Source organism: Lepus europaeus, chromosome 16 (genome assembly GCF_033115175.1).
Source record: "Lepus europaeus isolate LE1 chromosome 16, mLepTim1.pri, whole genome shotgun sequence".
NCBI lineage: Eukaryota > Metazoa > Chordata > Mammalia > Lagomorpha > Leporidae > Lepus > Lepus europaeus.
In genome coordinates, this window is record NC_084842.1 from 27,727,391 (window position 1) to 27,742,049 (window position 14,659).

General features: G+C 47.8%; 1 protein-coding gene across 1 annotated transcript in view; it reads right to left on the reverse strand.

Annotated features, from left to right (window-relative positions):
* The window catches only part of WWC2 (WW and C2 domain containing 2), a 244,760-nt gene that overhangs the window by 48,487 nt on the left and 181,614 nt on the right, over window positions 1-14,659 (reverse strand). The window contains exons 10-16 of the mRNA XM_062213362.1: window positions 14,103-14,192; window positions 11,674-12,284; window positions 8,479-8,608; window positions 7,452-7,532; window positions 7,272-7,358; window positions 3,875-4,067; window positions 2,223-2,387 (exon numbers count right to left, since the gene is read on the reverse strand). Of these exons, the coding sequence (XP_062069346.1) occupies window positions 2,223-2,387; window positions 3,875-4,067; window positions 7,272-7,358; window positions 7,452-7,532; window positions 8,479-8,608; window positions 11,674-12,284; window positions 14,103-14,192 (1,357 nt within the window). The remainder of the gene's footprint in view (window positions 1-2,222; window positions 2,388-3,874; window positions 4,068-7,271; window positions 7,359-7,451; window positions 7,533-8,478; window positions 8,609-11,673; window positions 12,285-14,102; window positions 14,193-14,659) is intronic.

The following is a 14,659-nucleotide window of genomic DNA, read 5'->3' on the forward strand; positions in this document are numbered from 1 at the left end:
TGGGAGAAATGAAAAGGTGTCTATACAAAGGCTTGTATACACGAATGTTCATAGCGCCATTATTTATAACAGTCAAAACACAGAACAACTCAGATGCTCATCAGCTGATGAATAAACAACATGTGTTACATTCACAACAGAGCATTACTTGAGACTAAAAAGGAATTTAATACTAGTACTGCTGCATTGTGGATTTACCTTGAAAACTGCATGCTAACTGAAAGAAGACCAGCCCAAGAGGAAAACAGCGAATTATCTCATTTGTATGAAATATCCAGAATAAGCAAATTGAGACAGAAAGTCATCAGTGGTCGCCTCGGGGGAATCGGGAGTGACTGCTCACAGGTGCAGGGGTGCTCACTGGGATGATGGCAGTGCCCTAATAGATTGCCAAGATGGCTACAAAACCCTGTGAGTATACGACAGTCCTCTAAGCTATGGCTGAAGTGCCTGAACTGTCCATTTAAGTGGAGGAATCACTTGATACATGGATTGAATTACAATAAAGCTAGTTCAGAAACCATACGCACAGGGTGATGGTTCTAAAGGCAAACCTGGGACTGTGACAGAAGCTCCACGGCTGTGTCTGCTTCCCTTTCACCACCCACCGTGACGTCCACCAGCCTCCCTGCACAGAGCAGGTGGTCAGTACTACACCGCTGCTTCATCTTTTCTCATCGACATTCTAAAACAAACTCGGACTCAGCTACAATACCACGAATGCCAAATCAGTGATGCCTCACCAAACGTCCCTCTGCAAATCCTTTCAGGCACTAATGCATGACTGCTGGTTGTAACAGACTGTTGAACAGCAAACACTCAGCGATACTGATGTGACAAAAGGAAAACCAGGGCCTGCGTATTGTGGTGTTCTAGGTCAACCCACCACCTACAATGCTGGCATCTAATATGGGCACTGCTTCATGTCCCGGCTGCTCCACTTCCGATCCAGCTCCCAGCTAAAGTGCCTGGGAAAGCAGTGGGACACAGTCCAAGTGCTTAGGCCCTTGCATCCAAGTGGGAGACCCAGAAGAAGCTCCTGGCTCTTGGCTTCTGGCTTTGGCCTGGCCCAGGCCTGGCCGTTGTGGCCATCTGGGAAGTGACGCAGTGGATGGAAGATTTCTCTCTCTGTTTCTCTCCTTCTCTAACTCTGACTTTCAAAATAAATAGATAAATCACTACAAAATGAAAACAAAAACAAAAACAAAAAAACTAACACACTAATTAGGCTTAATGATTTAAAATTTGCAAAAATCTAAGAGTGCCAATGGAATCAAGTATGTGAACACAAGGTATCAAAGTGTGCATTTAAATAAAAAGGTTTGGGGCTGGTGTTGTGGTGGAGTGGGTAAAACCTCTGTCTACAGTGCCAGCATCCCATACGGGCGCCGATTTGAGTCCTGGCTGCTCCACTTCCGATCCAGCTCCCTGCTAATGCACCTAGGAAAGTAGCAGAAGATGGCTCAAGTGCTTGGGTCCCTGACACCCACATGGGAATCCTAGAAGAAACTCCTGGCTTCGGCCTGGCCCAGCACTGGGAAGTGAACCAGCAGATTGAAGAACTCTCTGTCTTGCCTTCTCGCTTTGTAATTTTGCCTTTCAAATAAAGAAAATAAATCTTTAAATAAATAAATAAAAAAGGTTTTCAATGGCCACATAAAAAAGTGAAGCATGATCCTTTTATAAATCTTACTTGAAACAAAGCTGGAAATTGTCTTTCATTTTTATTTTTATGAGGCTGAGAAGAGGGTAAAGCTATGAAAGGAAAAGAAGGAAAGCCAGAAAAAATGAATAAAAAATCATGAGTCTCAGAGAATTCTGTGCTTCCCATCGCTCTATTAAATCTTTTTTTTTTTTTTCTTGACAGGCAGAGTGGACAGTGAGAGAGAGAGAGAGACAGAGAGAAAGGTCTTCCTTTGCCATTGGTTCACCCTCCAATGGCCGCTGTGGCCGGCGCACCGCGCTGATTCGAAGGCAGGAGCCAGGTGCTTCTCCTGGCCTCCCATGGGGTGCAGGGCCCAAGCACTTGGGTCATCCTCCACTGCACTCCCGGGCCATAGCAGAGAGCTGGCCTGGAAGAGGGGCAACCGGGACAGAATCCGGCGCCCCAACCGGGACTAGAACCCGGTGCGCCGGCGCCACAAGGCAGAGGATTAGCCTGTTGAGCCACGGCGCCGGCCGCTCTATTAAGTCTTAATGACTGTTCTCTCATTCTGACTCACCAGATCTATAGAGTCTCCCAACGGCTGGTTTGGTGGAAATACGGAATCTTCTTTTTCTTCTTCATTCTGTCTACAAGGCATTTGCTTGGAAGGAAGCAAGTTATACCACAGAGTGAAGATCTCGTTGGAAAATGGCAAATCTGCCAGGCTGATCTGAGTTCCAGCCTATGTGAAATGAAAAGAAAAAGAAAGAAGAGAGAAATGAAGATGTTTAAATTAGTCTTTGTTCTTTATGACACAATCAAGATTATCAGGTGAGCTCACTTTAGGGGAAACAAATCCCCACACGGTACTCATGATATAAAGCACTGGTGGGATTTTTAAAAGGTCAGTGCCGTCTTGTTTTCCAGCAGGACTAAATAAGAAATCACCCCCAAATTAAAGTCAATCCCGGCATCACTGTTAGATACCACTTCGTCAACAACTAATGACTAAGCGTAAAGCCTTTTTTTTTTGTTTTTTGCAAATGTGCAATTATTTTTAAGTAAAGAATTGAAAAACAAAATAAATGATAATCCTAAACATAAAACTTCTTGTAATAAACCGTAAAAGTGACTTAGTACTCACAAACAGTCCATCATCCACTGAAAATTTTTAAAACAAATTCAAATGCCAACTGGTTCTCGAATGAGAATCATATAGGGAAGTTTTTCTTTGGACAGGAAGGTTACAGAAGAGTCCAAAAAAGGAGTGGCTAAAGGCTTTCATGTTCCACCACATCACACACAGCCAGAAGCTAACTGAAACTATGTTACTGGTTTTGAAGAGATCCCGATGAGCACGGTTAGGAACTTTACTGAGGGCTCAGATGTGGCACAGTTAGAAAGTCTGTTCTCTAGCCTGTCATTTTCTTTATTGGTGGACATTATCAAACTTTTTTTTTTTCCAAGAAGAAACCTATCACTCTTCAACTTTTGTTCATCAGGAAACAGGCGTGGGTCTGTGCTTCCCACGGACTGCAGAGGAACCCTCAGCTGGAGACGCTAACACGGCACCCCTTCAGATGCCTGGGTTATTATGAACAATGGTGGCTGAAAGTCATAATTAGCTAAGTGTGGAGTCTTCCGTCGTGGCATCTGAATATTATATTGCTCTAAATACCATCTTCCTGGAAGCGCTGATACTGTGGTGAGGAGAATGAGTGGAGTAAGCGAACTGTATATTCGGTGTATTGCTTAATTTAAGTCCGTAACAGTGAATTGTGTGCCGGGAAGTCTTGACAATCTGTGGCTCGGGCCCGCAGTGCCTGTGTGCCCCTGGGTACGTTCTCTAAGCAGCTCTCGATCTGAACAAGGGGGAATCACACCTTTCCTAGTGACTTTCATAAGGCTGTCTTGAAGTGAAGACACCCAGTGCTCAGCACAGGGCTTGGCGCTGGGAGAAGTGAACACGCTGCACACGGAACTGTCACAACAGAGGCAACAGTTCTTCTGTTGTCAGAGGGCTAAACACAAAGTAGAATTCATAGAGTCAAGATTTATAAGCACATTTTAAAAATCTGGAATAAGAGAATGAATGATGGAAATCAATACTCCAGGGAAAAAAGAACCCACACAAACCAAACAGCCACTGGCTGTACCTCAAGGCATAGGGCAGGTAGACAGCAGCTTCAGGGCTGGCCACAGAGCAAGCAGGACCGCGAGGTCACCTACCAGGCACTCCTCCCTCCGGTGCTTCCTCGCAGAGCACAGATCTACTCGCAGCGTCTTCTGCTGTAAGGCTGCCTGGGAGATGGCCACTCGGAACACATCACTGAACAAAACGGATTCTGTGGGCGGATGGACTTTTGTCCGAAAGAGACAGCTGACGTCAGCTGAGGAGGGAAGCACAGCGACCCTGAAATATCTGCGAAGAGCAAGGATAAAATGGGTTTCACAGCTCCTTCAACTGCTCTGGGTTCATGGCTGCTGCTTGGTATCTGCAAAGGAGAGACGGAAGGCACTGACGAGTTCCCTGTCCAGCTGCAGCACTGCTGCCGGGGCGCTCGCTGCTCGGCCGCAGAGACCTCTTCTTAACCCGCCCGTGCCGACTGCGCGCTGAGCCTGCAGCGGCCCAGCCTGCCACGCACGAGACTGCAGCAAAGGCATGTGACTGGGAAGTGGCGAGGAGGACAGTCGCGGGGCAGGCAAAGTTCACGTCCCACCTGCGCCATGCACAGTCAACTCCAAGATCAGTTACTGTGAGCTCAGGAGGGCAGGAACACACTCAGTAGGTACTGGAGACTTTATCCCATATCCTCGTAACTCATACCCTGAGCATGAGACAAGAGATGCTGGTGACCACTTCCCAGAAATGGGATACATTATCCTACTAGAGAAGAAAGGCTGAGTAGCATATTGTTCAGAAAACTTAAACAGCTTGAAAACATCACCGCCCAGCACCTCTGGAGTCTCAGATGTGACAGGCTGTGTTCACAGTCTATGCTTCACATCATTCAAAGAAGACCCACAGTTCCTGCGAACTGCACGAAGCTTTTTCCTTGTAATCCCAGAAAGACAACGCCCACCAAACCCACTCCTAATCCCGTGTCCAGGCTTCCCTAACTCACATTCTGGAAACACACTTTTCTCCAAGTAACTTCACACGCAAAGGCAGAACTGAGGGACGTCGTACTACTTTGTACTTTACGTCAACATTAATTCTGGAGACTCGGTATTAGAGATCTAGTGAGCCTTGCTTCCAGAGCCCGGGCTGGGGAGTCAGCAGAGGAAACCCGTCTACTCTGCCTTCACGGAACAGCAGCAGAGGAGAGGCCTGTCAGTTAGCATGGAGCTTTCAGTCTTACTCTGCACCAGTGACCTAGCCCCTTCAGAGATCTTACACTGGTTAACAGCTAAAGGCACAAAGGAGAGAAGGAGGCGGTGCTTTTCCTCTTATCCTGCTGGGGGTGGCAGGTGCAAACTGGATTCAGACAAGCCGGAAGTCACTCATGGAAACACTGCGAAGCACAAATTCTGCTACAATGAACAATAAAAAAACTCAGGGGTGGGCATTATGGCACAGTGGATGAAGCCACCACTTGCAACGTCTGCATTCCGTTTCAGAGTTTAGATCGAGTCCAGCTACTCCGTTCCCAACACAGTTCCCTTCTAGTGTGCCTGGGGAGGCAATGGATGAGGGTCCCAGTAGTTGTGTCCCTGCCACCCACATGGGAGACGCAGATGGAGGCCTGGCTCCTGGCTTCTGCCTGGCTCAGGCCTGCCTGTTGCAGGCATTTGGGGAGTGAACCAGTAAATGGAAGATCTCTCTCTCTCTGCCTTTCAAATAAATAAATTAATCTAAAAACACAGTCTTGAGGTGGTGGGGAAAATAACTACTTGAAGGTATTTATATCAGTCATTTTTACAGTGTCTCTGTTTAGTTTATGTATGGGTTTCTGAAAGTATTGCTATGGAGCCCGGAACAAGCTGAGAGGAGAAGGGCATTCCGTATGCATCAGCTTGGCTGATGACTACTGGCCCTGAACTGCCCAGGGCGTCCTCCCACCTGCACAGGACTCTGTGACTTCCTGTGAGGTGAGGATGCCTGTCATTGCCTTGGGTAAGGTTCAGCGTGCGGGTAGGTGCACCCCTGCACCCCGAGTTAAAGACAGTGCATGTTTTGGGAGCATTCTGCAGTTCTTCCTGGGTTTGTGAGCGGCTCTCACAGGTCACAGATTCAGTGTCTGGTAAACCTAACTCCTCTCTCACCTGTCTTATTAAAAGGCCACCAATGGCAAGCACCATTTCCATAGTGTATTTACTGGCAGGGAGAAATCACAAACATATTATCTAGTCGCCTTGCCTGAATACTTCCAACTGGTATTTTCGTACCAGGCCACGGCAGCAGACTCCCACCCTCTGCCTGCTCTTGTTAGTGGGCTCACTAATAATCCCAAGCCTCGATCTCAGGAAGACTTCTGAGTCTGCGCCATTCCGCTCTAGCTCTGAAGGCCGTCAACACAAGACAGCCACTCTCTCTTCTGCTGCTGCCCGCTCCAAATCTTGATCTAGCTCTTCTGTGTTTGTTTTTTTGATCCAATTTCTTTTCTCTGACAAATATGAGATGTGAATGGAAGCTTGTAGAGAAAACATTCAGAACTCTCCTATAATAGTTCTTTTTCATTGAGGAATACACTCTGCCGTAAGGAAAAATATCCAGCTGGCCGAGTACAGAGTCTTGGGGATCACTCCTCGACAGCTTAGTTCCAAGTCCTTGTATTGTCACACTCAAAATATGATCAAGATCCACATCCTGACTCAGGAAGTCTAAATGCAGGTAGACATACATGAGGATATTTCAAAAAGTTCATGGAAAACGGAATTAAAAGATTAATTTATTTTGGAATCCAAGCAAGGTTTTTTCAGTTTGCATTTCCATGCATGCTTTGAAGACCTCCTTTGCATGCAGCCCATTCATATCCGTGAGGCCTTAAAAGAGTCCCCAGAACTCTGGCTCCAGAAGTGTGAGTGGAGGTCAGCTCTCAGACAGTGCCGAAGCAACGGCCTGTGCAGCACTGGGCCGCCACTTCGCTGGGCTTCCTGGATTGATGAAGTGAAGGAACTACGAAATCATTGTTCACAGGGAAGCGAATGCTTGAGGAGAAAAATGTTTGACTGGAGACGTGGTACCAACAAGTAAGATTTAATCACCATCTTTTCATGTGAAAGATCAGAAAATTCCTCTAAGCCAATTGTAGGAAATACTATGCAATAACAAAAATCGTAGTAACTATAATGTAATAACAACCAACTTCATTGTATTTCAAATAATCAGGCCCAACACAGCATGATTCAGAATTTCTGATTGAAAATGGGGATACAGAGTCTTGACACCTAGTTTAATAATGAGTGAACTGAGAAAGACCAAAACCTAGTATGCCTGTGTCACGTTTTCCTTCTCATCTTTATCTACTGACGATTTACTAGGTCATCCCTCATCCTCATTTTGACAAACTGCTTAAGGACAACAAACATATCTTACAAGAAAAATTATAATTTCTTTTATTTGTTCTTCACTGATTTCAGAAGCATTAAGTTCTTTGAGTTGTTCTCCACTGATTTTACTTACATTTTTGAAGTATGAGGTATCAAGAAGGCATGGAGATTTCGAAGTTGTGCTATAATCACCATGAAACTTGAGTTTTTTGCATCGTATCTGTTAGAAGATGAAGGAAGTCAGCAATCTCCACAGGTCACCTGTCACTGCACAGACTCCCGCGCTTGCTTTCCCCACCTACCCATGCCCTACCTGAGTCCGATCTGCACCTGGGCGGTCTCCACGATGGCAACATCCTCTCCACCGCACGCAGCGTCTTCGAGTTCACCAGGCCTGGGAGAGAACAGGCAATCAATGAATTACTATTTGCTACTCAATTATTTTTTTAAAAAAATTATTCATTTTGATTTGAAAGGCAGAGTTACAGAGAGAAAAAGGGGTGAGGAGAGAAAGAGGGAGGGGGGTAAGGGAGGAGAGGGAGGGGGAGAGAGAGGAAGAGAGAGGTGGGGGGGGAGGGAGAGAGAGAGAGAGAGAGAGAAACTGATTTTCCGTCAACTTGGTCACTCCCCAACTGGCCATAATAGCCAGGTTTAGGCCAGGCAGAAGCCAAGAGCATGGAACTCCACCTAGGTCTCCCTCATGGGTGGCAGGGCCCAAGGACTTGGGTCATCTTCTGTTGCTTTTTCAGGTGCATTAACAGTGAGCTGGTTTGGAAGTGGAGCAGCCAGGACCTGAACCGGCACCAACATGGGATGCCAGCATCATAGGAGGTGGCTCTACCTGCTGATTCTGAATACAAACTGGAATCCACAGCACTCCTGCGCCATCTCTGGAGCTGATGCCAGGGAAAGTTGCCTGTTCAGAGGCTATCTTTATCTTTACAAAACGAGACTGCCTCTGGGCTTCAGGGAGGGATCTTCCGGCATGTGACTCATACGGCCTCGCTATGGCACTCCGGCACACTGCCACGTACAGTCCGGGTTTTCAGAAATACACACCAGAAGCTCCATGCACCAAACAAGCACCGGCAAATCGCCCCAGTGTCCCCACTGAAAGCAAGTGTTTTAAGTTTTAAAGAGGGTCGGCTGCCTCTGAGGACTCCAATCTGTTTATCACTTCTCTGGCAGACGGGAGTGGTTAACATACGTAGTACTTCCAAGAGTGCATTCACGGTAGCAGGACATTGGCAGTATAACACGCACACGTGCGGACACATGCACGCACACACATAGCTACGAGCAGTATGGTACAGACAGGAGAAGCCCTGCCGAATCCTTACTGTTTCATGAAAGCCTCATAGACGCCACTGTCCCCAGCCACAGACTCGTCCGATACAGCAGCCGACACACAAGCAGTTTTCTCCCCAAGCAAGTGGATGCCTCTTCTTTTTGGTAGTGATTTTTCCACATCTGAGGGAGGGAGAGTGACAGCACTAGTTAGAGCTCCTCCGAGGAAAAGTAAAGTGGGCAGTACACACGGCTTGATCATGAGCTATCCAAAATATAGCGTCCTCTGAGAGCCCAGGACACGACTGTTCAACTCAGCAACTGTAGATGACTAAGAAGCCACGACCCCAAGCTCCCCAGGACAACTGTTCTTTCAGTCGTTATTTAGGAAACAGCACCGCTTGGTTTCTTCTCATCCTGGAACACTGAGGGAAGGGGATGGACTGCCCGGGTTCTCGCTGGTTCCCAGTCCTCCTGCCCAGCAGACACTACGGTTACACATCCTTGGGGTAGGAAACTATCTGCCTCCCCCAGCTGTCTGAGTGTGCTACTACAGAGAGCTTCTGGCTCACTCAATGGGAGGGAAGATTTCCACCTCATTTGCTCTTGCCTCCTCTCCACATGCCATATTCCACATCTCCCGGGCTACTTTTCTAACAGAAATTACAGAGAAAATGTCTTTGACTTACAGGAATTTCTCACCAGCTAATACCATTAAAAATAAAAAACACTTTTTGTGTTACTGAATCTTTAGCACCAACTCGCACTTAACTTTCATCTCCCGCTCATATTCATACAGGAGCATCCTGCCGTGAGCAAGGCGCACTCACTGACAGCTGTGCTCCGCGCGTAACAAGCTGCAGGCCTGCGGAGCACTTTCATCCTCTCCTGGCCAGGGCCCCGGAGCCCAGCCCAGGGGGGACGTGCGCTCCGGCCCCCTCCTGAGCCGTGACTTTACATCTTGTTAAGATGTTTAAGTTTTAAGGCTTCAGATTACAGGATTGATTGCCGCATTTCCCCTTTTATTTCTGGCAGTAGGAATGCTTTTTGCTTGATGATGAAGTGCCTTCTCCGCACCCACCCCCTCTCCGTGAGGGTGAAGGTGATGACATGATTTATTGATTACCCCCAGGAATAACCACAGCAGCCTGAAATTGACTTTGACAATGACAGAGACTGACTCCGTAGTTATTCCAACTTGGTTTCTGCCATCCAGCAGGCACTGGTGCTGGAGAGCAGGATTTACACAAAAGGGGCTCGACTTCACCTGGGGAAGACTCCAGAGCACTCAGAGATGAACTGAGGCCCTGACAGGCAGTGCCCTGCCCCCCAGGGAGGGGCAGATGTCCCCCAGACAGACCAAGGACCGGCGACCCAAAGAGAATGGCGACTCAAAGAGAACGCATCTTTTGATGAGAACTGCGCTTTCAGTTATTTTCAGACCTGAAGCTAGCACTATCTGCAAACAGGGCTCTCGGCCTTATCTCCTCACAGGCTGGCTTTTTAACAGTATTTTGGGTAATATGCTGTGCAGTAGAACAGTTAACATCGCGTTAGTCAAAGCTTCAGGGGACCTTGTCTCCAGCCACACAGACTCATCAGAGACCCAAGAGCCGGGGGCAGCAAGGGGCCTCGGGATCCTGGGGGAGGAGGGCTGTGGCAGACTGCCGGCGGCAGGCTTTCTGCTGGCCCGCCCTCCCTCTCCAGCTCCGGGCTTCACTGACTCGCACCCCTAAATGCACTGGTCACTAGGGGCTACGCAGGACACATGCAGACTGAAAGTAACTTGAAGTGCTCAAGAAACGTAAGACCCTTCAAATCCAAAGCACAGAAGAATGCTGCAAAACACAGCCCGCCTGCTTCCGTTCCTCCTGCTCTTCCTTCCATAAACCCCGCTGTCTGAGGCGGGGACTCACGGTCCCGTCACACAGTGGTCGTGATTCATGACTGGGCCCGGCCTGATCAGAGACTTTGTGTGTTTCATGGTGTCAAGCCTCCCAGCATGCACTGCCAGACAAACTAGCTAAGGTGCCTACCAGGGCACAGCCGAGAGTGCAGGTGGCTGTTCCCTCCGGCAGAGGGGAGCCCCCAGTGTCCACACCACCCCGTGCTTCGATTCCTTCACCAGCATGTTGCTGGCAGCTCTGACACATCCCCAGGAGGGGGTGCACAAACCCCACAGCTGTCTCATATGCCCCACCAGCTGAGCACAGTGTGAAACCAAAGGAACAGGTTGGGTCTGGTCTGTCTATTGCTTTAAACATCTGAATCCACCAATCACTTAATTCCTAGGACTGTACGTACATACAAACAAAAAGATTTTCTCCTCCTAAGAGGGGCTGTCCCCTTCTGTGCGATGGGACACAAGGCAGCACCAGCAGCTCTGCACAAGACTATTTTACCTACATTTCTGGCCTCAAGCTAGCCCTGGAAGAGCTCATCCACCTCGGACCAGAACAGTGATCATTTGCCAACAAGGCACCCTCTAGCGCTCTTCACAAGCATATCTAATATAGTAAATGTTTTCACTTTGCAAAGGAAAACAATTAGAGAGAGAGAGAGAGAGAGAAAGAGAGAGAGAGAGAGAGAGAGAGAGAGAGAGAGAAAGAAAGAAAGAAAGAAAGAAAGAAAGAAAGAAAGAAAGAAAGAAAGAAAGAAAGAAAGAAATTCTCCCTGTTCTGAGTACCAATGCAGAACTCATCTGTGCTGCTTCCTCGGGCTGCAAGTACCGAGGTGGCCAGAAGGGGGCAGGGTAACACCACACACTGCATCCTGTTTTGCCACATGAAGTTGAGGCAGAAAGAGTCTGGCATGGAACAAAAAATTGTATTTATATAGAATTCCCTGAGCAGTCTAAACACTGAACCTTGGTACTAATTAGCTGGATTGCTAATTGCCTTGGTTTTAATCTGTGTTAGGCCAAATTTTAAAAGCCAGCCTGCTTCTTTGCCTGGCTATTTCAGAACCACAATCTATTTGGAAGCATCAAGTGTGCTCATAAAATACAGTCCCTGTCAGCTACCACACACACAGGGGCTCTGGAAAAAGCACAGGGACTTAATGATTCAACTGGTTAAGAACAGAAGGTGGCTTTTACTTGCTCAAGAAAAAACAATGCCTGTGCATATGAGTAAGCACACCTTAAACGGAGCCGACACACAGACACAGAGGAAACGGGGCGACTGTCCGTCGGTTTACATGGAAAGAGTGCCTCCATGGTCTCCTTCAAAGCCGAGGTCCGCACTCACCTGCAGCTCCTTCGCACAGAGGCTCCCTGGGGCACTCGCTGAGGTCTGGGTCCTCCGAGACCGGCTGGGGCGCTCCTCCAGAATCAGCGTCCAGCAGCACCTGATTTTCCCTGAGGCCGATGTCCGCAAAGCGGCTGCTCAGCTCACAGTCGTCGAAGTCGGCCGTGAACTGACGCAGCGTGGCCTCGTGAGAGGACATGGGGAACGCACCCTCCAAGACCAACGGTGAGCCGGGAGGGGACAAGGAGGACAGGGAGGACCGCGAGGACAGGGACGTCACAGACTTGGGGGCCTCGGTCAGTGGGGGGGTGTGGCCAGCAGCTGTGGCTGCCACCCCGCACAGTCCACGCTGGCCAGGAGACTTGGCCACCTCGTTCTCATGGATGGTGGTGATGGGTCCAGAAGGAATGTAGCCGCCTTTCTCTTGCAGCAGGAAGTCCAGTTTATACTGATAGTCCACGTCCATCTGGTCCCCCTGACTGCTGTAATAGAGCTCACTGGAGCTGAGGGAGTTGAGAGACCCTCTGCTGGAGGTGTTCAGAGAGCCGCGGCTGGACGCCAGGGAGCCCAGGCTGCTCCCGGACGACATGGACAGGGTGCTGGCGGACAGGCTGTCGGAAGAGGAGCACGCACTGTGAAATCTGCTCCAGTCTGGAAAATCCCATCACAACCTCTGCAGGCTCCCCCAGGACCGAGGCCGCAATGACACCAAGGAAGGGCATTAACAGCCCAGGGCAGGGCGTTGGTTACAACAGCCTATCTTTTCCTGTGTGTTCACTTAACCCCTGCAACCTTATTCTTCAAACACTTTGACTTTGCTTTTTTTTTTTTTTTTTTGACAGGCAGAGTGGACAGTGAGAGAGAGAGAGACAGAGAGAAAGGTCTTCCTTTTCCGTTGGTTCACCCTCCAATGACCGCCCTGGCTGGCGCGCTGCGGCCGGCACACCACGCTGATCCGAAACCAGGAGCCAGGTGCTTATCCTGGTCCCCCATGGGGTGCAGAGCCCAAGCACTCGGGCCATCCTCCACTGCACTCCCGGGCCACAGCAGAGAGCTGGGGGACAGAATCCGGCGCCCCAACTGGGACTAGAACCCGGTATGCTGGCGCTGCAAGGTGGAGGATTAGCCTATTGAGCCGCAGCGCTGGCCAGCTTTTTAATGTATTTATTTGAAAGTCAGAGTTACCTAGAAGGAGAGACAGAGGAAGGGGTCTTCCATCTGCTAATTCACTCTCCAGATGGCCACAACAGTCAAGGCTAGGTCTGGTTGGAGCCAGAAGCCAAGAGTTTCATCCAGGTTTCCCATGTGGGCGGTTGGGCCCAACAGTGGGTCATCTTTTAGCAGGGAGTTGGATCAGAAGTGGAGAAGCCAGGACTTGAACTGGCACCCATATGGGATGTCAGCTTTGCAGGCAGTGGCTTTACCTGCTATATCACAAGGCTGGCCTCCTTAGATACTCCTTAAAAAGTAGCAATTCTATTCTTACTACAAATTACCCTTCTGCAAACTTTTTTTAAAAAGTATAAAATACCTATTTGAAAGTCTTCATACATGAATATCTAGAAGCAATTTTTAATTTAAATATGTTAAAAGGGAAAAAAAACAGAAACAAACAGGGTGAAACGTTATTATAGTTACTTCACTTAAAAAAAAAAACTTCTTGTTTTTAGATTAAAAAAAGGATAAGTTTGGGGCTGGCACAGGTAAAGCTGCCACCTGCATCCCATATTGGCGCTGGTTTGAGTCCCAGCTGCTCCACTTCCAATCCAGCTCTCTGCTATGGCCTGGGAAAGCAGTAGAAGATGGCCCAAGTTCTTGGGCCCCTCCGCCCACTCCTGGCTCCTGGCTCCAGATCAGCACAGCTTCAGCCATTGCAGTCATTTGGGGAGTGAACCAACGGATGGAAGACCTCTCCCTCTCTCTCTTTCTGCCTCTCTCTCTAGCTGCCTCTCCTTAAATCTGCCTTTCAAATAAATAAATAAATCTTTTTTTTTAAAGGGTAAACATATAAAAACAAAGAGATTACACAAAAGCTTCCAGGGCTCCTTCATGCCTTTCCTCCTCTCTGTGCATAAATTCAAGGGGTGAATATTTTTCTAACCAATAGAAGAAAATCTATGGCTCAATATTTTAAGGCAAATTTCCCCCACACTATTTATTTTAAAGACGGAGAAATGGCCCGACAGCTAAAGCACAACTTTTGTCCTGCAACATGTTCCAAATTCATTACCAACATGACCATGGGGAGTTCACAAGAAAACAATCTACATGGCTTGAAATTTGGTAACTCAAATATTAATTGTGCTGGGTGAACTATCTTATTTACTTTTAAATAGCTGAAAATGAAATGCAAAGAAATCAGCAGTGACCTGCAGCATGCCTGAGCATAGCTGGAGAACAGCCCCCCACCCAGAACCTGGCTGGCTCACCTTTTAAGCTGCGAATGCAGGTAACTAGTTAATTTAGTAGTTTCTTCAAGTTTCTGTAGCAGCTCTTTCCTTCGCTCTTCCAATTTCAATCTAGGAAAAAATACAGACAGTATTTTCAGATGATTACAATAAAACAAGAAAAAAGATTCTTATCGCGGTTTCTCTCTCACACACTCAACACATACACACACAGCATCACCTATCAATGAACATGACAGGGAGAACAGGACCACCAGCAAGGCACACACAGCTGAGCTAAAGTAAAGAGGAGATTCCTGCCCAACCTCCAGAGTCACTGAGAATTTCAAAATGTCAGGAGTCTGAAATTTTCTTAAATAGGTGAGTAAAACAGTCCTATGAGTTAGGGAAGAACAGTGTCAAAGAAAAGGGTAGTAAGAAAAAAAAAACTAAATTAAGACTACAGAATTCTTACACAGGTTTGTGACTTGCTTTCATGTGATTAAAGTGTTTAAAATTATTTTTTAAAAATGTATTTATTGACAGGCAGGCTAGTTCCCTTTCTAAATGCCTACAAGGGCCAGGACTGGGTTGGGGCT